The following is a 25,512-nucleotide window of genomic DNA, read 5'->3' on the forward strand; positions in this document are numbered from 1 at the left end:
CTGGGCTTTTTTTTTTTTTTCAACATTCCCTTCCTAAGAGAGACTTCTAATTAAGCGCTAAAATGTATGAGCAATGACGGCAGTGCAAGCATGAGCTCCATGCTTCACTGGGGGATTCTTCTATGAAGTAGAGACATTAGACATTTTAGTTTGTGTTCTTTAAATTACATTCGGCCTGACTAAGATGATGTTACTGTTATAATCTGCCAGCCAACACTCTACAGAAGGTGAGTGTGCATGGGAAAAAGTATTTTTGTCGCCTAAATCACTCACCTGAATATACATATAAGGTACGAAAGGGTGTGTATTCTGTATTTGCTGGCAACAATACTATAAGTTGGTTGCAAGAAAGTGCTATAATAAAATTATCCTCAAGAAATGCCTCCCATACAAGCATAGCACCCGGTGTGAATGAACAATGAATGCGATGCACATTGGTAGGACCAGTGGTTTGAAAAATAACGTCATAATAATGCATACTTCGAATGAGAACTTAATGAATGAATCGAATGAGAATGAGGAAGTATATTATTGATCCTTGCATATTTAGAAATTGGACTAATTTGCTATATGTTTAATTATGCAGTAATGACCAACTGTGCTCTAGCTGCACTGTATAAATAAAACTACATTCAGTTTTAACATGCAATTTCTGCATGTTTCACTCCAACCAGCTTTGCATGAACATTTGCTACTGCAGCTCAATTCTTATTAGCAGCTGTACAGTACATATTCGTAGCACTAATTATGTAGTGCCGTGCACAGCATAGAGTTGCAGGTTGGTATCAAGCTATAGCTTGCCAAAGAACACATTTCACTTTTATACATACATAATATGAGAGCCCATTAAAGGCAATTGCGTAGATGTCAACATACATCTTTATGTATGGATATCGAAGAATCCAAAGTCAAATGTAGGTTATCAAGCAATGACTTGTCAAACAATGCAACTCTAAGTTGTGCACGGCGATATCCATACATAATTTGAGCCCATTAAAGGTTGGTTAGTTTGGTTTAGTTTTGGTTTGTAGGGTTTAACGTCCCAAGGAGACTTAGGCTATGAGAGATGCCGTAGTGGAGGACTTCGGAAATTTCAATCGCCTGGGGTTCTTTAATGTGCACCGACATCGCACAACACACGGGCACTTTGCTTTTCACCTCCGCCGAAAAGCAGCTGCCGAGGCCGGAATTCGATCCCGCATCCTTGGGAACAGTAGTCGAGCGCCGTAACCACTGCACCACCTTGGTGGGGCCCCATTAAAGGGAAGTGCGTAGATGTCAACATAAAGCAGGCCTAAATGGATAAATGACTAAATCCTCGTGAACAGTTGCAAAAATGCCAATTTTAAGATAAAATAAGTTTGGTTAGCAGCCATGGGAGGTGATAGCCCCCTTCTGGATGGATCCTCACACACGTGCGCGCACATTTTTTACTTAATGACTAATCCCTTAGTGTCTGCCTCCATTACCTCACTCATACTCATCAGCATACAGTCATATGTGCAAGACCACCTAACATAGGTACGAAGCCCTGCTTAATCAAGCTGTATGAATGTGCCTGCGTGACCCAAGGGTAGCCTGTAACTCTGCAACGGTCGTGGAGAGTTCCATTCTCATCACACCCTCCCATCTGAAAGGGGAAGCCCATACTGACAGCTCCTGCCCAATTGACCACAAATATGGTTGTGTGGCGTCTTGCAAGCCTAAGATCAGTTAGTGCTGATACATGTCAGCTGCCGGTTACCACCTGCCACAACAGTGCCCACAATTTCGCACTGGCAATGCCGACGTACGATTTTTTGCAGAACAGGACTTTCATGCTGTTGAGTTTAAACATCTAAACCTTCCCTTTAACTACTGTAATAAGCCACAGAATCACAAGTGGCAGGCTTTACAATGTCAGCCTCAACAAGTGGTTTAGGGTAGTGAGAGCGGTTGTTTCACCGATTCATTGATGTTCAGCATCTATTCATGCAGACAGTTTCGCAAAAGGCTGGGAAATCACAAACCTTGAGACATTTGCTTTATCACTTTTAGAACAGTAGTTGAGAGGCAGTTTTCATGGAATATGCCTCAGGATTATCCTTATTTACCCATACCATGATTATGCTGCTCTAGGGACAGGTCTTGATTTGGCTTCCTGCTCGTATCTCCCTTCACGAATTGATTTCTGCAGACCTTTATATTCATCTGCTTCTTGACAGTCCTTAATAAGATTGGGCATACTAATGAGGAGGAATAGGTTTAAAAATCATCAGCACGCAGAAAAATAGTCCGAACTAAAAGCAACAGCTGGGTTTCAGGGCTACAAAAAAAATGGCCTTAATGAAACAGTTTGCAGTTCGTAGTGAGGTCAAGACCTGAACACATTTTCACGGACCTAGGCATTTTGGTTGCAAATTATTGACATGGAAAACAGGGTGGAAGCAACTACTTTCCATTTTTTGATTGCCAAGATTCACAGCATTTGACACCATTTTTAAATTGCTTCGAGTGCACCTTCACACACTCCGTTGCACCGATTTGCTCCACACTGTATATTTTTGGGTAATTAAATTCTTTAGAAATCAATTTTTGCTCTATTTTACCTTCCATAGCCCTTAGTATTTCACCCTAGCTTTGATTCCAGACAAAAAGAATTCCATAATATGCTTTAAGTACTCTGCTATATGGAGGCTATGGTTGTATGTATACAGTGGCCAGCAAGATGCATTCTATTAGGCAACAGTTGATTTTTTAAATAAGAACTAGCCCAGTATATATGTAGTGCTTTAGGCCCCATCATGGAATGGAATTAGAGACCACCATCAGTGGTAACTTGAAAATATGTGACTCTTTATTGAAACATTTTCGCAATACTCAGCTGTATCTCACATACTGGTGGAAAAATTAAAAACTATTTGTGTTTGCAAATGGAATGTTCGCTCAAGATGGGCGGGGCCCCTCTAGCACATATTTTGGTGTTTGCAGCGAGAAGTTTGCACAGTTTGTACCTGGAGACTTTTAGTGTGACCACGCTTTCACCACATCTGCAGTTGCTGCAAGAAACAGTAAATGATATGTGAAATGATTTTTATCATGTTTCCTGGCACACAGACGCTGCACACATCGTGTACAATTTGTAAAATGTGGCTGAGCAGGAATATCGCCAAACTGTGCTGCTTGCTGGTAGAGGGGCTTCACTTGGTGAAAAATCCTCCTCTCACTTTTGTGCTCCTGAAGATAGCGAGGTCATGCCTCCTGGACAGGCACTAGCAAGCCCCGCAAAGTTACCTGCTCCATCCACATTTCACAAGACCCAAAACTTCTGACCGTACCTATTGCTATCTTACTGTTATTGCACACATCACTCAGTACGCATATTTCATCTTCCCCACAAGGCATAAAAGTCTTTCCACATGGAAAACTCCAATTGCATCATCATCAGTTGCAACTCTGTATAGACTATACCATTAACACACGATAAGTTCTCTGTACACCCTATACCTATACTAACTCACCACATGCAAATATTGCAACAAAAACTTGCACTAAGACACACCGCATATTCTCACAAAAACCCTGCAAGTCTACACTAAAAAGTGTGCTTCAGGTTTCTGCACTCTCTCACTGCTTAAATGACATCACATACATGTTGGACCATATATTGCGAAAGAAAGTACGAGAAAGCCTTTGGCAAACATGGAAAGAGAATGATGACAAGGATGACAGCACCTTAGTACTCACTAAGGCAATCCTTCGGCTCGTCAAACTTGAAAGAAAACAGACTATGGTAACGGAAGGATAAAGTTTCCCCAAATCTGTTTTTGCTTCAAACATGCAATTCAAGTTTTCCCTAAATTGTATCTTCTGATGACCACAAAAGGTGATGAAACAACATACATGTCTGTCCACTTCACAAGCAACAAAATCACTACGCTCAACAAATAGTACTCAATGGCAGCCATTGAAGAAGTCACCCATGACTAACATTCTGCCCTTTACAATAATTGCACAATATAAAATGTCATTACCATGACTATACATATATATATATATGAGCCACCTTATGAAGCAGCAATTTCCAAGCACTCCAATTTTTCCACGCACTCTTTGCCATTCTTATATTTAAAAAGGCACAGATTACCTTCCGCCTGACCTCCTACAAGGCGACCATTCTCCCGTGTCATTACACTAAAGTTTTTTCTCTGGTTTGTTTGTAAGTTCGTTTGTGACTTTGCTTTTTGTATACGTTCTGAAGTTTTATATAAGATGAAACACTCTTGGCATACACACCTTTAAGTATGTGCACCTTTTCAGGTTGAACAAGGAAACAACCATTTGTGTTTAACAAGTTTCTAAATCCTAATATATTTGGCTTATATGTACAAACTTAGTGTTCCCTCCCATGTTCTAAGTTATACCATTCGGGGTATTAAGTGTGATACTTTTTACCAATGCTATACCTTCCGTGCTCATATTATATAGCACATTTAACTCATCTCTGTGCAGCTCCATTCACCAGGAGTACACTCAAGATACACCAACACACACTTCTGCAGTTTCACTACAGTTTCTTAATTACAGCATTAATTGGGATTATAAATGCAAACATGCTACTAACGACTTCTACGAATATGGGAATAAGTTACGCATTACAAAACACCAGTAAACCATATTCAACCAGAGTGACATTCTGTGGAGCAAATGGTAGGCCCTATTTAAATGGCAAACCATTCTATACACAGAAAATTCATTTTTGGCTAAGTATACTCTACACCAGAAGAGCTAGCGAGAATTCCCCGCTGCAGCTGAATTGAAGCACAATTAACTTCAATCCGAATGCCACAGCAATCAAAACTACTATGCATCTTCACTGTTGTCCACAGAAAACAAAAAGAGCATTTCACACACCACTGTTGTAATGTGGCAATGTACCTTACGTGTTAAAACTACTGAGTGAATGGAGTGAGTCAACTTAACAAGGCTATGAGAGGAGAACAAAACTGCAGTTCTCTCACATTCTTTGGGAGCTCGGAGTGTCGCAACCTGCGTTAACGCAAGTCCTTTTTTCCTTAACGTGGCCTAACTTCACGAATGAAACCCAGCTTGTCTTTCTCAAAGCATATCCCAGCGACCACGTACAGCACTACGATGAAGGCACTATCCATGTGCCAGCCGCGGGGATGCGAGCTCCAAGCTGGAGAGGTCTTTGTTCCTCTTGTGAACAGGTTCACACAGTTCTTCCTGTGGCATACTAGTAGCTTGTGCACCTTTTGGCAACGTGTGTGGTAAAATGACAGACTGACACATCGAATTTCTCATCGTGGCACGGGCGTCCCCGCATTGGGGACCATGGCTGCCACAGCAGGTGCCATTCCACTCCACAACGCTGCAAGCTGCAGGAGAGAAAAGAAAAACAAACTTGATTTTAAGGCGAGGGCCTTTAATGGCTCATAGTATTAGCCTTCGTTCATTCAGTCACACTATTGCTGTCAATCAAATGACGTCATCACCCAAAGCTAAAACTAACGTTATCAGGAAAATAAAAATCTGGTCTCCACCGGAAAGCAAACCTCCGTCCCTCGGATCCCCAGCCGAGCGCTTTAACCAACTGCGCCACGCCCGGGATCGTGAAATCGCGTCGTAATTCTCCTTGTCTACCGCGATTGGTTTGTTTGGTTTGGTTTGTGAGGTTCAACGTCCCAAAGAGACTCTGGCTATGAGAGACGCTGTAGTGGAGGACTGCGGAAAATTCAACCACCTGAGGTTCTTTAACATGCGCTGACATCGCACAGCATACGAGCGCCTTGCTTTTCGCCTCCATCGAAAAGCGGCCGGCGAGGCCAGGATTCAATCCTGCGTCCTTGGGCACAGTAGCCGAGCACCCTAACCACTGCGCCACCCCGGCGGGGCTTGTCTACCGTGAGGATGATATTAGCGATGATAATGACAATGATGACATCAGCAACAATAATGACGGTGCGTTTAGTTGACAATGATAATGAGAGCAAACGTGATACACGCTCCAGCTTTCGTATTTCTGCAGTGTAGATTCCACAGTGGTCCCAGAATTTGTTTTCATGCTTTATCCAATTGAATTCCTTTTTTATCTCAGAATGGTGATGACTGTCGCACACTTTAGTTATTTATTCGAATACCTAGAGCAGCCGATGGGTATTATTGCAAGAGGGGAACAAATTTTTGTGCAGGTAGCATAGCGCAAAAATAAACATACGGTAAGCAAAAACAAGAAGAAAATAAACAATGTGCTATTCACATACAAAAAGTGGGTGCAATGCTGCGAACAAAATATGTAGGGAACAAAATCGTATGTTTGTACAGTAATGTGGGCAGTAAGAGTACTGCAGATTTTTTAGCATGTAGATGAAGCGCACTTTCTCCGCCACAGGAGACTTCAAGAAAGGGAAACAATTTTGAAAGCCTTTAAACTGTGTAATAGCAAAGGACACCAGTGCTGAATTCAGTGCACAGACTGCAGTATGCAATAACCCAACTACTAGAGAAACCTTGGAGACTCTTATTACTCCGAACGTGGCTGTTTCTTAGGGCTGCCCTGAAGAGCAATGTTCTTTAATATTGATGGATAAATCAAAGTTCAGTAATTCACATTTTTGGTTAGCGAGGTATATGTTTAGAGCATTTTGGAGCTGCTTTGTTTATACTGTGCTTTTGCTTATCTCAAACGTTTCGCCTTGCTCCAATATTCCTGGTGCCCCGCAGTAGTCCCTCGAAAGTTGAAAATTGTGTATTCTTCATTGGTTAAACGTGCTACAATCCGAAACCATTTTTTGAATGCTTTTTTGTCACCAATCAGTGAGTATAAGCCTTTTTCACTCTCTTCAGGTGCCAATTAATGTGGCTATACTCTACTCAGAAACTAGTATTTATGTTTACTTTTTCAACCATACAACCGGCTGAAGACTGCTGGTTGAATTAAACTGGTGTCTTTCATCGATATTTTACTCTGTACTAATGCCTGTAGCTATGTATCCATTGTGAAAAGATTCCTAAACATTATTTGAATACATCGATGTCCATAAAGCAAACTGAATTGGTCACAAATCTTAATTACCATGCAGTGATTAGAATTCAAGCAAAAAACTCTCGTTCCTTGAAGTTTGAGCTATGAGAGTCTGTTGTATACGGCAGTTATTTCTCTGCAAAGCATGCATTGCCCTTTAGCTTGAACAACTCACTTTAGAACTGAATAGTACTGCTACTAGGTGCAATGCACAACTCGGCATTGGTAGCTCACCTTGGCGTGGCCATTGGCCTGAATGCGAACCAGGGCGCGGGTGATGCCACCCAGGGCCTCCATGTGGGCGTACACCATCTGACTCTCGAGGTGAACACAGTGCAGCGAGAACTGCGTCCGGTGTTCCAGCTCCTGCGCCTGCTTCATCGGATCCACCTGCGCAAAAAGTGTGGCGAAAGCATGGAAGTGGGCACACAACGGCCAGCTTCACTGAAGCGTCAAAGCTCTGCCTGATAGCTTAAGTAGACACTAGTGGACCCTTGCTTAAGTTTGGCTAGGCTAATTCGAAAGAACAGTTTATTTAGCCCGAAGCTTCGGCTTCTTGAGAATCAAATTCACAAAAAGAAACAAACAAAAAATCAACTACCCCTCAATGCAAATTCTACATATTTCAAACATATTCGTAGCGCTGCGAGTTGAGAGTGACGTCAGGTTCACACATGACCGCATACATATTCCCACCTTTTCTTATAATTCTTGGTCTAATCAGGCACGGTAACAGAAACACCGAGTAGACCTTATGACACTAGCCCAGCCCAGAGTGCTTTAAATGCGAACAGAATCCACTACGTCGCTGACCATATTTTACTGTATGCTCTGCCATCAGACTTCCTTCTCAAACTTCAGTTGGAGCATTATGATTGTGGTGATTGAACCCATTTCGTCAATTTTAAAAGAGTTCTCAGCAGAACTACATTTACATTGATAATTTGCAACTGCAGGTATCAATACTTGGCACAAGACTGCTCTATGTACATACACTGAATATGTACACTATATACACTGAATATGCCTTCAAACGCACCTTTTGTTCCACGGCCTCCAGTTCAACACTGAAGACTTTCTCAATGTGGCTGACAGAAAGTCGACCACATATAAAGTCCGACTACATGTGGTTCCATTTCCAAAGGCGCGCAGAACACCATATTTGAGTGTGTTTTAACTTAAAAAACAGCTGGCAGAACTGAAGTATTAATGCTCACAGAATTGACAGTACCATCAATTTCAAATGCAGCTTCAAGCTACAATTCATGCCTACCAATCAATGGCCGGATGAATCCACTCACCGCTCCGAAGGAGTTGGAAGACTTCTTCACCATCCTGTTGATCGCCTTGTGGTGACCAAGGACGACTCCACTCTCGTGCCGATCACACAGTGCCTGGAGGCAAAGAATGCCACCAATGCATTTTCGAGCACTGTCTGGCGACAAGCCATTGTATGATATGACAGTGAGTTGTGAGGTCTACTACCAGTCCCGTCAAACGTAAACGAACGTGGTTCTGAAATCTAACTGAACTGGTACCAAGGGCTTTCACAAGCATGGTATATGTTGGTGCACAACTGCCGCTCTGTCACTAAAAAAAATACTGTGCAACATGTGTGACTCAACGTCCCAAAGCTAAACATTGGCTTCGAGAGCTAAGGATTAAAACTCAAGACTGCTGGGGTTCATTACAGTGTGCTGGCATTGTACACCACACGAACGTTTCTGCATACCGTAATCACTACCACCACCAGCTTGACTATACCCACTGCAGGGCGAAGGCCTCTCCCATATTTCTCCAATTAACCCGGTTATGTGCTAGCTGCATCCACTTGACCCCTGCGAACTTCTTAACGTGATCTGCCCACTTAACTTTCTGCCGCCCCCTGCTACGCTTTCCTTCCCTTGGTATCCAGCTTGTTACCATTGGGTATCCTCTCTTTGCATCACATGTTCTGCCCATGCCCATTTATTCTTCCTTATTTCCACTAGAATGTCAGTAACTTGAGTTATTTCCCTGCCCCCCATACTGCACACTTATGATCTTTTAACGTTACACCTACCATTTTCTGTTCCACGCTTCAGCCCCATAGGCGAGTACCGGTAACTGTTTTATCACCTCCATCAAAATGCGGCTACCGTGGCTGAGATTTGACCCCAATGACATTTGCGACCCCAGCGAGATTTGACCCCACGTGAACACTATAGGGATGTGGCCACAGCAGCAGATTGTGCAGCTTTTTAAAAAAAGGAACGTCCAAGTTTTCAGGGCGTTTTGCTTTACTTTTTTGTCACATCAGAACCGAAGATTAGAGCTGTGGTTCTCTGCCGAAGTTTCAGTTTCAAGGGACCATGATGTCCAAAGGTGCTCAATACCATCAGAAGTCACGTGCAATCACAGAAAAGTGACAAATTCACTGCTTCATCGTCTGAGCCGTGAGCAGACTTTCTTAAGAAACGCTAATCACTGAGGGTTTTTTTCGTCTGTTCTTTCAACGGTTTTTCCAGGCGCATGTGCCTGTTAGTCTTTAAGTGTAACGTTTCGCCTTGGTTGCCTTAGTTTGTTTCAGTCAGAAGTTAGCGCCTGTGCCGTGCACCTTTTCTGTGTCTTCGTCCTTTTGCGCTACACACTCGCGTCAAAAATTAAACATGGCAACTTCCTGCCCCTAGTCTTTTAGACTAAACAGGGCCACATGCCACAACACCTCTATATCTTTGAGTCATGTTACGTTACCTTCTGACCACACACGTACATGAGCTAGCTTAACATCAAGCAATACTTTTTTTTTAAAAGTCACGTCAACCAGGTATGTTTCTCGAACTAAACACTTCACTATGCAAAAAACGTAGTGTCAAACGAAAACAGCCACTTAACTGCAAAACGAAGACAACCATCAGCATGACAGGGAACTTAAAACGAAGGAATATTTCCCTGCAATTTGCAGCAAAAAGTAGCAGAGGAGCCAGCAGTCGAACTATCGAATGGCATGCTATGGACATTTGAGAAGATTTTACGAAAAAACAGTACTCACCTTGTATGCAACTAGAAGGTCCAAGAATAAATTTAGCTCCTCTAGAACTTCCTCCTCTTCGTGAATTGACTGCAACGAAAGGGTATCACACTGAAAGCCAGCATGTTGGTGAAACGAGAGGCTGACAAGAAATTGTTCTCTAATGAAGGCCCTTCAAGACAACCCCTGTGCCCAAAGCTAGTGCCTTTCAGCTACCATATCTTTTGCATTCCTGAGCTAAGCAATACCAAATAGAGCTAGGTGTTTTTGTGAAACAATGCCGCATAATGCAATTAATAATTTAAAAACAATCGAGTAGAAGTCCAGCACTGTAATCATCTTGTGCAACACACATCTTGCGAGTGTATAAGCAGAGTGAAGTGGTGCGTGTTTTGGTGTGCGTGCACGCATGGTCATAAAACCGTTCTGACCTGCTTCTCTTGGGTTTTTTGCATGTATATTCACCAACACAGGTCATACTGCAGGTACATTCACTGCCCATAGTGCCTAACTGAAGAGAAGACAGAAGTGAATTGTAGCTGGTAATTAGTAATGCTGCAAGACTAACCAGCCAATTTTGAACAACTCTGAAGCAAAAGTACTGGTCCGGTTTGGTTCATGGTGTTTAACGTCCCAAAGAGACTCAAGCTACGAGACACGCCGTAGAGAAGGGCTCCGGAAATTGACTACCTGGGGTTTTTAACATGCACTGACATTGAAAAGCAGCCACCGCTGCCGGGATTAGATCCCTCAATCCTTGGGCACAGCAGTCGAGTGCCCTAACCACCATGGTGGGGCAAAACAGAAATACTACTGAGAAGAATACTGGCTACAAGGCGTGTCATCCCAAGTTCTCCCTCTGTATATGTGGCACTGGCCTTCACAGTCCATTTCCACAGCTGGCACGCATATCTCGGCATAATGCAGCTGCTATTCTGTTTTACTGCCTCCGAACCAGTGACTGCCGCTTCTTTCACCTGTTCTGAGTGAGCTTCATGGATGGGCACCAGGAAGCTCTGCAAAGATCGCAGTGCCTTTTGAACAACATTCCATGCATCGTTGCCTCCAGTTGCCCAGTCAGATTCCAGCTTGGATATGTTGCTCAACGTTCTGCACAAAGAGAGACAAACATTCCCAGAGCTGTCAAATTTTAAACAGGATAGAAAAGGATCACAAACAGCACTTCCAATGCACCAAATCCAGAGGGTTTCTAGTTGGACTAGTTGGTGACTGACATGTTCAAACATTGTTGCGCTTAAGAAAAACCAACGTAAAGAACGATACGAAACACAAGAGTGCGAACTATCAACTGAAATGTTATTGCAGTGAGCAAACATATATAGCATTACACATAAAAACATCACAAAAATCGACAATTCAGCAAAGTAGCTATCGTATCAAGGGTGAACGTGATATGTCTGTCACAAAAAAAAAAAAAGAAAAAAACAAACAAAAAAAAAAACATTTGTCTTTTTTTTTTTCGCAAGAATTCCTTTTCTTCTTTCGCTAGGGTGACCGAAGGATCGCTTACACATGTCCCATTCCCGGATTCGATACAGTGGGCCTCCCACAGTTCGCTTGTTAGCTTGTCTTTAGATTTCAGAAGAACCGCCGTTTCATGGAAAAGTGGTGCGCAATCTTTGCATCTAGCGCAGTGCGGCGCCAGGTTTCCAGATACACTAATCTGGTTACAGTTGTACCTGTGCTCTGAGCCTTTCATTAAGGCATCTTCCCATTTGCCCCACATATGCACGACCGCATGAGAGCGGGATCTCGTAAACAACACCCTCGCAGCACTCGACAAACCTACTTTTGTGCCTAACGCCACAAGACGCCTCTGCTCCGGGCTTGCGCACCTCATTTGCTTTCGCGAACATTCCTTTTAATTTTCTTGGGGCAGAGAAAACGACCCGCACGGAATGCCATTCAGCACACATTACCATCACCAACCTGTCCGATTTGAAGATCCATAAAAAGAACACATCGTCCAAGTTATCCCACCCACTCAGCAACTTTTCACTAGGCCATCTCTCACATAATCGGCTGGTTTAGAGCCTTTGAAGCATATATAATATGTTGATTAATAAAAAGCTCCACACATGTCAGTGTTAATGCAGAAACTGGTCCCCATGCTGTAGTAAACTAGACAATGGCCAAGTCATTGTTACACATTTAATGGCTTCTTGAAAAACTATCCACAGTAGCCTGTGCCAGCCAGCAATACAGTTTAGTGAGAAGTAAAACAACAAATAGTACAGCAGTCTTCTGATAATTTGACCAAATGCTTAAGCATGGTTGTCAGAGCACACTGAAGCAATAAGTGCCACAAAAGGGTCTGTTTTTCTGTTAAATAAACATGGTTGGAAGCCTGTATTTCTTTTCTCCCCCATCATAACAGGAGATGGCCTGAAACCACTTACGCAAACTCCCGGCCAACGACCAGTATGTCCACGGCAGCCATCTTGGACCGGTCGACCATGCGCTGCGCAGCCTCACGCAGCTGGCTGAGGCAGATGTACACCTGTCGCAGCTGCTCGCGCACCACTGCAAACTGCACCGTGGTGTCGGTCGACACCAGCTCCTATGCTTTCGGATCACAGCACCAGAAAGAAAGAGGAGGAAAGAACAGTGCACTATCAGACCATGAGCCGAGAGCAAAACACATTGTGTGAGATGACTCGCAAATGAATAGGCAGCCACCTGTGCACACGCTTCATTTCATGTCCATCTTCACCCACCTCTAGCGCTCTGTTACCTCTACCACTGACTAAACCCAGACACCACATTTTCAACTTTCACTTTGAGCAATTCAAAAACAGGAGCAAATTCCCAGAAGCCTTCCCATGTGGGGTAGCTTCATCAAACTAAACCACTTGTTCCTTTACAGCCACTCATTTTTCTTTATGAACGATGTATTAAGTGCCATCTGTGGCTATGTTATGCTCACTTAACTCGGTGACACCTTTTCTTGGGAGTGAAGAGAGGGGCGGAGAATCCATGATGGCCATTCTGCCATAAAGTTCGGCCACAGTAATGAGTGACTTCCAGGAATGCTGGTTCACGCAGTATGTTAACACTGTCACTAGAACACTTGATGCCATCTATGGAAGCTTCCAGTAACTAGACGAGCTTAGGAAATTTGTTGCAATTAAGAAACCTTTCTTCCTTGACTAACTACTGAAAGTTGCTAGTAGTGTTAGAGATATGATAATAATACTGACGACATTACTATGTTTTAGGAGAAAACTAGTCGGGGATTTTATTGTATGCAGCATCTCCATTGACAAGAAGTGTCACGGAGTACAGTTACTGCTGCCCACAAGATATGCGCTTACCCTCATGGGCCGAGCGTTCAAATTATAACAATGTGACATGCGCCACCAAGCAAAGACGTCACCTGCACCATGATGACAGCTCAGCATTCACCATCCCAGGTATAACCGGCTGCTCAACTGCAGTGTGCCAACACATTCCCTGCCCCCCTGGATCCCCTGGTTTAGATGCACAACCACGAGGATGCATTTTAATAAACGAGTCTCGTTAGCAAAGCAAGTAGATTGCCTGCTGTAATGCGCACATCAACTTGAAGCACAAAGAAAGTACTGAACCACGATCAATGATGGTTATGCTTTGGGCCACCTTTGCTAAAACATCTATAATCAGACCTCAGTTAATCCAAGATCCCGTATAAATCGTAGAATTTCTGCACTCTAATTTGTAATGCATTTCACTGGATAATTTGTTTGCCACAAAGTCAGAAACATGTACTGATAAGACAGCCTTTCACATACACTTTTCAAGTCAATCCTTTTCAGCTAACACCTGCTCTGCATGCTCTGCATGTTCGCCACAAACGGCACAGAATTTTGTGAATAACAGCCAATACAACAATACCACAGAACTGGTGCAGCAAACTTCGGACCAACGAAATTTTACTACACCTGCTCTGGCACAGTAATGGGCACTGCATGACGGGAAGCTAAGATTCAGTTTAGCTAAGTGTTAGCTTACATCAGCGAGCGTGCTTACATTGTCAGGCAGCATTCATTTGTCTTTGACACTCACTTTGATCAATGTGGCAATCATGTTCGCATTTAGATGCATGCATAGCAGGGTTCTGTCTGCACCAATATTTCAAGTCATAAACATTTGCCTCTTCTTTTCCATTCATACTACTATTAATGGTGATGGTACAGTAGCGAACCTACGAACACTCATTATGGGCACAATGGACTCGCAGAAACCACACAAGCCTGTAACTGATGTAAACCGGAGTGCCGCTTCCGGCAACGCACGATTTGCCAGCACAGACGTAGATATTAAGCATGCACAGATTTGGTGCCACGTCTGTGCCTGCTTGCGTCTCGCACCACACACATGAATAAACAGATTCCAGCATACGTGTGTGTTGCTAGGCGCGTGGCACACACGCCTTGGAAGTGCCCACGAAGTCTGAGATGTCTGCCGCTTCTCACAGTGTGCAAGCATGCTCAGACAGCACCAGCAACTTTCCTGAAGTTTCGCACAGTAGACCTCTCTCAAACCAAAATGCACCCTTTGCCATAAGCAAGGAAGAATTAAAAGGAAATATGCTACAAGAAAGCACTCACATCCGGCCTACGCGCAACATCACTGGTAAGGAACTCGTCTGGCACGTTTTTGCAGTACTCCTTGAGCCGCGTTTGAACATCCTGCACAAGACAGCAAAACACCGTAAGTTAGTCCGTATATAAATTCAAAAAAAAAAGGGGAAGGTGAGACACCATGATCAATACCTGGGACACAATGCAGCATTAGGCTCCGGACACTTATACAAATCTTATGGCTGGACAATAAACTGAAAAAATTATATTGAGGCCAAGGAAGAAGGCGTCTCAACTATAGCACTAAATTTAACCATGTAATAGGTTAGATAAGACGGAATTTCATGAACAAAAATATAATAGCCATTCTCTTCTATGTGAGGGTATCCACTACGCAAGCAAAAATATAGAAAGTTGTGCAGGCTGAGCAACTAGCTCAACCCAGGCTTACAAACAACACTTCTTGCACAAACACATCCGTTCAATACTATTCGTTCAACATCCATTCAGAACTGCTGTGTTGAGATCAACACTTGGTGTCCATCTCGATCTCAAGCCTTCAGCCACTAAGCCTTCAGCTGCCAAACGTGAAAGCCAAGTTCACTAATGCTCGAGTTAACTATCGCACTTTTGGGACTATAGTTATTTCTGTGAGCAAACTTGCTTAGTACAGCCAATCAAAACGGGAAATAAATGAGAACTCTGAAGCAGGGGCCACAGTTCCATGCAATTAACAACAGCAATAATTGGCACTGCAATTTTCATCCACTGTAACGACAGAAAATGCAAGATTTGCGTTAGTTTTGCCAGTGCTCAGTCGGAAAAAGAAAATAATCAGCAGCAAAATTAGTTTTTTCTCGAGGCAAACCTAACACTGTTCTGCTGATTCTAAAGCACACATGAAACCAAATTATGCACAACGAAAGCACAGATTCACTTCCTGCCTGTTAGAGTCGATATGCACCTGTTTAGCTGTGCTTCGTTGTCTAGAAGAGTTTGCTGACAGGAGTGAAGAATACGCTGACTTTTCGCCCACAAAATAAGCTGACCCAAAACGACCATCAGAGCTTCCTCCAAATGAGCAATGTTCCTGATCCCCAAAGTAGAACTTAAGCAAAGTGGCCAAAACTCACCGTGCCGCTGAAAGTGAGGAATATGCTGACTGCTTTGTCAAAGCCCAAAACGGGGTGCCTTGCCACAAGGGTAAGGAAGCGGCGCAAGGCCCTCCGCCGCTCCTCAATGAAGTGAGAATCGGCTGCAGACAACGAAAATCAAGCCTGTAATACATGGCATGTTCAACTAAACTTTCAAAACTGAGGCGTTCAAACGCAGAGAACAGGGTACACTTCCAGTCTTGTTTTATTTTTTATTTCCAAATAACACTTCCTGCCGAACAGTGCCAATTCCAAATGACAGATCATGTGCCAGCCTCGCTGCATATGCTGCCATGTATAAGTAACCATTTTAAATTGAGGCGTTAGCTACACACAGAACCGGCCTATCTGTGGAATCTATAATGGTTTATGCCAAGAAGAGAGTATGTGAGTAGTAAATGCCCACTCCTGGCAGAACGCATAGAGCGCAATGCGTCAAAAAAAAAAAATAATAATAATAATTCATGCACAAATTAGCTTTGCTGTAAAAATTTGAATTGCGCACTTGTACCCGGCATGTTTACATTGGCCGCCACTTTGACTCAAAACACCAGACAGCTTGAGAGCAGAATTCTGGTAACCTCTGTAGATAGAAGGCGGAGTACAATTCCACTTATATTCGAAGTATTTCTATTTTTGGCCTGCAACCAAGACCAAAAGCTTGCGGGAAGAGGGGGGGGGGGGGGGGGGCTTTTTGTGGCAATATGCAATAACCACTCTTATACTGGAAGCATTCGAGTAAACACTGAATAATCTCAACTTTCATCGACAGCAAACAAAGAAGGCCAAGGGACACAAAACAGGCTCAGCACAGTACCAAACACTGAAGGTCAAAAAAATCTATTTCATAAATTAAGTTGAGCAGAATTATAGCTACAGCACTCATTGCAAGCCTGAGTGGTTGGACAAAAAAAAAAAAAAGAGGACCCTCAACACCATGGCAGTCCTCTCTACAAAAGCAGCAGTAGCACACATGTTCATTCGTAGTGCACAAACGGTGCACTTCATACCCCAATATATTCTACTTCACAGCTTTGCCATACCTTACATTAGTTATCAGATAACTAAATGCATTGCTCTCTGACAATACTATATGCTCCTAACTAACATCCTCTAATTTCAACTTTATTCGCATTTGCAGCGTATGCAACAAATGAATTTTTTTTCGTGTTTAAATAAGCACCTTTGGCTAACAAACAAATTATATACTAACCTTAAACACTCCGAGTATAACTAATTCCTTTTAAATGCCCCAGGTACATGAGGTTTAATTCCCGTCTGTTTTATTAACCTGCATACAAGCCCTGTCATGTTTCAGTCAACACAAACTCAACTGATCAAGATTTAAGACCCATTTACATTTGCGAGCTGTACAGGTTACGAAACCTTTTCGATCAAAAGCAGCTGTCACGAATGGTCTCATACGTCAAAAAGCAACTGACACAGCAGTCAAGCTCAATTTTCCAGCCTTGCACGCAAGTTTCAAACCATTAAGCAAGTAGACCAATCAGCAATGCCTCGGAAGTTAATGCAACTTTGCTCCATCCACATCCAGCTTCTCATTGCGGGCGATGGTCAAGGTAACCAAGACCGACAATATTTTTCAAAATGAGACTATTCGTGAAAGCAGATGACAGATAGTATCTGCTAATGTGAACATCAGTATTGTCGACCCACTCCTAGATCAAAAGTTACAGCCCATTAAACACTTCATGAAACATTCCTGTGCAATTAATGTACAGTAGGCAAGGTTTGGTTTGGTTTATGAGGTTCAACATCCCAAAGCAACTTGGGCTATGAGGACAGTGCAGGGCTACGGAAATTCTGACCACCTCGGGCTCTTTGCTGCACACCTACATCGCACAGTACACGGGCGCCTTAATTTTGGCCTCCATCTAAAGATGGCCGCTATGGGTGTGATCGAACCCGCGTTTTTGGGTTCAGAACTGCAGGCAGGGGTGGATGCAAACGATGACAAAGCAAGCCACTAGTGAAGCTCACCCATGGCCCGTTTTGGGGGCAGCTGAGGTACCGCCCGGTAAGGAAACCGCTGCACCAGGATGTCAAACAGCGTCACGAAGTCATTGTACCGGCGCTCCACACGAGACTGGTACCTCTGCACGGCACAGTCATACACAATCAAATTCCAGCCAAGTTCAAGGGAAAGTGCACGACAGTGCCTTTTCATACAAATCAGAGAACACACACAAAATGAAAAAGGGATGCAGGGAAAGCCTCTGCCTGTTAGGCAACATTTTGACAAGAGAACTAGTCTTAAGACAAGTTGCCAGAATATGAGCCCTTTTGTCAGAAAAATGAAGATAAAATAGCAAGAACAATCGAAACTTTGGATAATGGACCAAGGCTTCCTTCCTTCTTGCCTTTTCTCCATTCTGCGCTTGTTGAAAAGCAATTTTCCCTGCCCTCTCTTTACGAAGCTTAGAGAAACAAGACGTGAACCAACTTCCAATGTACACAAATAGCTGAGACTAGACCAGATACACATGGAGTTGGTCGCAGAACTGACCTGACTAGAGACCTCGTAGACGACATGCTTGAGGATGATGCCCTTCTTCTCGGGCACCAGCGCAACGCGGATGGTGTCCTGAGCGACCATCTGCTCATAGTTGGTGTTGAGGATGCGAGGGTCCGAGCCCCCAGACTTGAGGTCCAGGCTCATCGTCTTGCGCCCGCTCAGCCCCAGTTTCTCACGCAGTTCCGCTGGACTCGCCAGAGAAGGGTTTGGCAACACTGTCGACAAGCACACACAACAACACGCAGTTGAAGGAGAGGAAGCTTCAAGTCTCCAGCTTTGATTCCTTGCTAGTCTATCAGCTCCTCAATTTTTATCAGACATGAACCAACATTTTCTGTGCGATGCTGTACGGTATTGTGCTGTACTTATATTCATGTTATCATACTTTGTACCAGTATCTTCTTCATATACCCACACACCCATCTTCCCAGTGAAACTATCTCAAAGAAAATATCTTGCAATTATGGCATTCTGTAAGCACAAACAATTTTTCATGCAATAATGTTTTTGCTCAATCACGTATCTTTGCAAAACCTAAGTCAACATTGTATAACCAGGCACAACCTTCTCTGCAACTATAAAACATTTTGTTGGTTACTTGCACTTTTCTTATTTCACCAACTACCCTCTGCGATGCACGTACAGCTCTAAGGGCTATAGTAAATATGTGTATTTTATTACACAGCATACCATATTACTTATACCATTGTATACGATTTTCCACTTTGTGCTAATAACCATTTTGCAAGAAAAAGCTTGATGTTTCCATTTTGTATACAACGAAAGAAATGGCTCACTGACTACCTAAGGCTATAGTTCCAGAACAAAGCACCAGTCAAGAATTTCAACCTCTGACACTCCAACACCCACCTTCGAGGTTAAGGAGTGACCTCTCATCCAATGGCCTGCCCTGTTGTGCGATCGCAACCAGAGCGAGGCTTTTGTAGAGGCTTGTCGCAGTCACAGGACCCTGCCTGGCACCTGCATACTCCCACACCTGTGAGAACCCACCCACAGTACTGCTGCTTTTCAAAGAAGCAGGCACAAGCTGGAAGTAACAGAGCTGACCACTTTTTACTAGAGCAAACGAGGCAAATTTACGAGAGCAGGACATCCAAGTCATCACCAGCCGGACTATACCCACTGTAGGGCAAAGGCCTCTCCCATATTCTTCAAAGTAACCCAGTCCTGTGCTAGCTGCATCCACTCGGCCAATGCGAACTTGTTAACCTCATCCACCCACCTAACCTTCTGCCACCCCCTTCTATGCTTTCCTTCTCTTGGAATCATACCCTAAGTGACCATCTGTTATCTTCCCTTCCCACTACATGTCCTCCCATGCCAATTTCTTCTTCTTGATTTCCACTACAATGTTATTTATCAAGTTATTTATCTGACCCACTCTACATGCTTCCTATCTCTTAATGCTACGCTTACAATTATCCATTCCATAGCTCCAAGTAAGTATATTGTACTAATTACCTTTTACACTATACTTTAATACACATACTATACTGCATAACACAATTATACTACACAAAGAAAGAAACTAGTTGAAAAATACACAATCATAATGCAGCTGTTGTACAGAATTTACATATCATATTCTGCGTACACGGATGAATATGCCAGCAACCTTAAAAATCTTGCAACGGTTTTTTGTAGATGTCAGTGTAATCCTAAGCACAGAAACGGACTAGACAATCTCCACGCAGCTTTCAATAACACTGGTGGTAGAACAAAAGGAAGCTTTATGCTTGCAGTGCGAGGGGACCGTAATGCTGGTAATGTAATGCCCCTGAAAACAAAAATTAAGGAGATAATAAAAAAATGAAAAAAAAAAAAATTATTCAGTCTTAAACCACATTTATAATGAAATAAGAAGCATATTAAACCTCCACATTCAAAGTCGCTACCCTAGCTAGCAGTTCTACATGACTAACTGAAGCGGAATGCAACATCCCTGAGGTGGTTTTCTGTACACGACAAGAAGCTGCAAAGTATTCTACTGCTCGTACAGAGTACAAGACAGATGCAGTGGGTAAAAGACAGACAACAACGATGTTGTACCCATCAACTTGACTGGGTTTAGAAACAGCTGAAATATGTTGCTTGTTTGAACCAGCCATGTACTTTCTGCCCCTCCCTCCCACCTCCCAACAAAAGCTACTTGGGGATGTTTACGTGCACAAAATTGCAAGTGACGGGTTTCCCTTTAAATATGTTACATCTATATTTCAATAGCAAAACTTCCAGGGCAATTTACACCTCCGGTGATAAGAATGCTCAGCATTGGCTGCTCGCCTTTAGTGCTTCTGCATTTGTGCTGTGGCTTCCTCTGCAAATGTGTAGTGCATTGCAACGGTCCCTTGTTGGCTTTTCCTCGTTTTTGCCTCTCGATACATGCTGGCCACTGATTTTTAAAAATAGGCCTTTCAGGTGCAACAACAGCTTCTGCAAAGCCTAATACCAGTGTTACTAAATGTCAGAAAAGAGGAAAACAATGTCAAATATATAGCAAACTGGTTAACTAATTTATGAATAATAACTTTTCAACTATTATGCTTAATCACCTGTTTGCAATCAGATTTGTAGCAGACCATTAACAATGACCACATCAGTTTCTAGAATTCCTAAATTATGACTTCACTCACCACCACGGCTCAACACATTCTGATTATCTCGCACCAAAAGAAGCGCTCTTTCGTAGAACCCATGCTCTAAGCAGTGCCCCAAGCACCATCAATCAGTGTTCCCAGTGTCAATTGACCTATCTCTGCCCTCCCTGTGCTGTGGTGTTAGCCGCTACTCGCCACTCCAGCCCAAGCGGGAAAAAGAAGGTTACGTGCCATTGATTTGCAGTGCTGTGAGCACTGCTTAAAGCGTGGGTTTTTTAAAAGTGTACGTTTGTGGGCACAAGATAGCCAGAGTTTATTGAGCCATAACATTGAGGGCATTGTGATTGCTAACAGCCAGCTACAAATCTAACTGCAATTGGATGCCCAACTATAATAGTTAATTGTCATAAATTATTTAACCAGCTTAGCTGGCCTCTTTGTATGATGCCTGGTATTATGATACTGCAGAAGCTGTCTTCATACCTCAGAAGGAGTACTTTAAAAGATTAATGAAATGGTTGGTGCTTCATGAAAATGTGGGAAAACCTTCATACAAATGTGAATGCTGCGAAATGCAACGCCACTTAAAACCTGCATGCACACAGACTGATGCTGGAAACAATGGGGGCAAGCTTAGCAGCACAAAACAACGAAATAATAAAGAAGCCTGCCGCAAGCGATTTGCCCTGCTGTGTATCAGATATCCCGCTGGCTGCGCGCTACCTACTGTGAGCGCAAATGCTATCTCGGGTTCACCATTTATCTTAACGTGAGGGCCTGCAGCTCTTTCAGCATACCTCAGAGTGCAGGCAAGCTATACCAGTACAAATAATTATTACTGCACTTAGTATAACCTACCTTACTCAAACTGAGAGATAAATGCACAAAGTTCACAGTCCATCTTCACAGTTAGCGAAAAAGGGTCGCACAGGAATGCATTAAAATGACTACCTCACATGACAAACAGGTTAAGGCTAACAAATAATAATAATATGAAAAGGGTGAATTATGAAAACATTACTTGATGCACAATCAATGTCAACATTGTATGCTCTCCACAAGTTGTGCAGGACATCCCTGCAATATCAAACGCCTACAAAGCATGTAAACAATTAGTTTCAACACTGAAGACTGAAATGCACAAATGGTAGGTTGAAAATGTGACAACTGCCATGCTAGACTGGCCAGCACATTGCAATTTGATTACCAATCGTCTATGAGAAAAGAAGACTTAAAAATCTTCATGTCACCGTGTCAGACAATTGGTACATCACCTAGCCAGCAATTTTATATTTAATACCCAAAGAACCTGCAAAAGTATTGACAGCAAATAAGTTCCAGGAAAAATACAATCAGCTGCATTATGCAGAATGCAGCAGGCTACACAAGCAAATTTCATTCAGTGGTCCATGCCTATAATATTGACCAAGGGATTACAAATGGAAACTTGAAACCAAGTTTTTATTTTAACGCAAGTGTAAAAACATTTACTTGAAGCAACATTTGAGACAAGTATGCCTTCAAAACGTACAAATCCCAATGTGGTCTTTTATACTTCACTCCTGTGCAATGGTTCAAAAGGCAAAGGGTGACATGCTAAACAACAAAGGAACAAATCTTAACACGCAAGATGCCCACTCTTTAAAGACTGCTCAGAGAAAAGAAACCGGAACACAATTCCACCACACCTACGTATTTGCTCTCTGTGCATTATTACCCAAAAACCCATCATAAATGTCCTCGAACAGCCACTGCAAGATAAGGAAATCTGGTTTGTTATGACTACCTTCTGCATCCCAGCAACAAGCAGGAACATTATTTTTCTAATAGCGGCCTCTTGTGGCCCTACAATAACGTAGCGTCAAAATTCATGTTCGCAATGTCACTATACAAGCAAGTGTATCACTGGCTTTTTATGTGAAATAAAACTTCATTGATTACCATATTTTCACACTGTTTCCTTGTCTGCTTACTGCGTAGGCATAGTGCCCCATGTAGTCAAAACATATGTCGTTCAATACCTCTCAACATCGTTTCACCTCTGCTGCTTTCAAAATCATGCCTGTTTATTCCTACCAGGTCAATGAGATCAAGAACTAACATCATGCATCTCAAATCTGTAAACCTGAAACAGCCAGCTGTACATCTTCAAGAATAAACATTACGAATAAATTTATGAGCATGTTCAGCAATTTTGAGAACCTTTTGCTTCCCCCGTCAAAACTTCACATCCCGAAAATCATAACCAGCCACAGAATGCCACAATTGCTTACAATAAATGATGAGCACTTTGATCCAATAGGCAAAAAAATAAAAAATTTGGCTCACAACATGAAATAGGTTAATGTTTCTTTAGCTACTCGCGCTTGAAGTAAAGATTTGATGCCAAACTTGTTTCTACACAAAACAATGAAATACAATTTTTATACTTCTTTTATATAAAAGGTGAGAGCAAATAATTCAGAATTAATGCACGGGCAGGGTAAAACTTGGCCAGTATGATTGCAGAGTGCAGACAATTAAGGTCCTTAAAACTTTCCACCTTTTACTTTTCGTGAAACCATGTAGTTTTCAACTGACACCCTTGTTAACAACCCGCAGGGTTTACTTCAATGACACATCACAGAAGCGATTATGTAAGTGTACCCACATGCAGTGGAGGCGTTCCTGAGATGCACACTTCTGACAGCTGTAGCTGCGGGCAAGGTGGGACACTCCCATACGCAATGAAGAATAATAGAGGCCGAAAATAAAAATCTGCTTCCAGAGCAAAGCCCCTCTTTTATGTGACTTTTATTAATTTTTTCTTCTTTCACTCCCCTCGTATTCGCGCTTGATAAACCTCGCCCAAACCGCACTGTTCAGGCACGGTATCTGCACAAAGTTACCACATTACAATAGGTACGGAGACCGAGAGAAAAAAAGACAAGAGGGCTCCTGTTTCTCCTTATCTTTCAAAGCGCAACAAAGCATCTGTGCGCGAACTCCTTTCCAACGCAAGGTCACGTGAACCGATCCCCTCACCCAACGCTGCTGCTGTATGCCTCCGTGTTTCTTGCCTTCCTCTCCCCGAGTGCCCCAGCCGAAAACCCGCGCGCAGATAATTCTACGTATCAGAGCACACGTACCGCGAAGACAATTCAGGCCAATAGCTATTTCGTGACGCTTCGGTCAAGCAGCGACTGCTGCATAGGCATTTCGTCACGACAGTCAAGACGCTCGATACGCTCCACAGGCGCACTATAAGAACAGCGTCCATGCCGAGATAAAGGTGCAGTTTCGTCGAAATGAATTTTTTTTTTTTTTTTTTCTGATTAGGTGACTGAGCAGTCACTGCGCATCTGTTGACTCCAATAAGCGTATTCAGCTTCATTAGCTGCGTCAGCTATATGCCGATTGCGACTTCCACGCACGTACGGCGCGACATCGAGCCGAAAGCGCCGGTGAAGTCGGACCAGTGAGTCGGACACGCACACATAAGATTATATTTGCGCACGGTGCGAGCACAATCAGTGCGATGTTTGTCGATCTAAAATTAACCCGAGAAGCATTCAAAAAGCGGAACCGCGCGTATATTTAAATCGACTTCGATCACCTGCGAACGATCCGAAAGCGCTGAGCTCGCCACACACTTTTTCTTTCGCTTATGCAGTGTCCGAGCTAGAAGTTACCGCGAATTGCGATGCCAGCAGTCGAAGCAGCGGAGTTCGTGTCTTGAACAAGCTATGCATACATCTGCATGTTTTACAACACCAGCAAGCCCGCACCTGACTATCCTTTCGGGCGCGCATTACCAAGGCGGTGTGCGCGCGCGCTACAACAAACTTGCCGGACGGGTTTCCAGCTGAGCTCGCCGCAAATGACTTTCGCCAAGTGCGCGAGAGTCATCGACGAAAAAACGCGGTCACTAGAGGAGAGGAAAAGAAAACGGAAACTAAAAAGGACCGTCTTTATCCCGGTGACCCCCCGCAACATGTAATCTTCGCGGTGCAAGAAAAGGAGGCGTTTCCGCCTGTAGAACAGAGCGACTGTCCTCGTTTGCATCGGCAACTCCCCCACCTGATCCAATGTCGTCTTCGGAAGGTTCGTCGACGCCAGGAGCCTGCCAAAAAGTTCGCGGTCGATTTCGTTCTTGTCGTTCGGATTCAGGAGGCTGTGAACTTCCTTGTAGAGTGCCGGAACAGCACCTGGAGATGGCCGCGTGAAGGAAAAAAAAATAATAAAACCTCAGCGCGGCCTGGCACGTATAGGGTCGATCTACGGCGAACGGCACATGTGAGACGTATCACCGTCACCTCCAAGACACGAAAACATGTGTCCGAGTTTAACGTGTACTCACCGACGCTCAGGTCGACCGTCATGTTGGCCCGGCGTCTTTAGAGAGAAGCTGACTAACACCTCGTCCTTTTCATTACTTCACGCTAATTTCGGGAAACACTACCGGTTTGCAAACAAACCGTACGTAACACATGCGGATCGCATAGTCGATCGGCGATTCTCGCGGACAACTTTCTCCACCCCCTTTTCACTGGGTGAGCCGACGCGGTGATACAAGCGACTGGAACATTTGCCAAACTTTTATGACCT

General features: G+C 43.3%; 1 protein-coding gene across 1 annotated transcript; it reads right to left on the reverse strand.

Moving 5' to 3' along the window:
• Positions 1-2,814: 2,814 nt before the first annotated feature.
• On the reverse strand, positions 2,815-25,478 carry LOC146189999 (sorting nexin-8-like). The gene is made up of 13 exons (XM_084604718.1): positions 25,265-25,478; positions 24,985-25,112; positions 19,178-19,304; positions 18,299-18,522; positions 17,773-17,887; positions 15,751-15,872; positions 14,645-14,725; positions 12,455-12,615; positions 11,012-11,144; positions 10,056-10,124; positions 8,326-8,418; positions 7,259-7,414; positions 2,815-5,378 (listed from the first exon to the last, which is right to left on the reverse strand). The coding sequence occupies exons 1-13, from the start codon at positions 25,284-25,286 to the stop codon at positions 5,301-5,303; spliced, it is 1,509 nt and encodes a 502-aa protein (XP_084460844.1). The 5' UTR covers positions 25,287-25,478; the 3' UTR covers positions 2,815-5,300.
• Positions 25,479-25,512: the final 34 nt, after the last annotated feature.

Source organism: Amblyomma maculatum, chromosome 5, assembly GCF_055883805.1.
Source record: "Amblyomma maculatum isolate TAMU_Amacu chromosome 5, ASM5588380v1, whole genome shotgun sequence".
NCBI classification, from domain to species: domain Eukaryota; kingdom Metazoa; phylum Arthropoda; class Arachnida; order Ixodida; family Ixodidae; genus Amblyomma; species Amblyomma maculatum.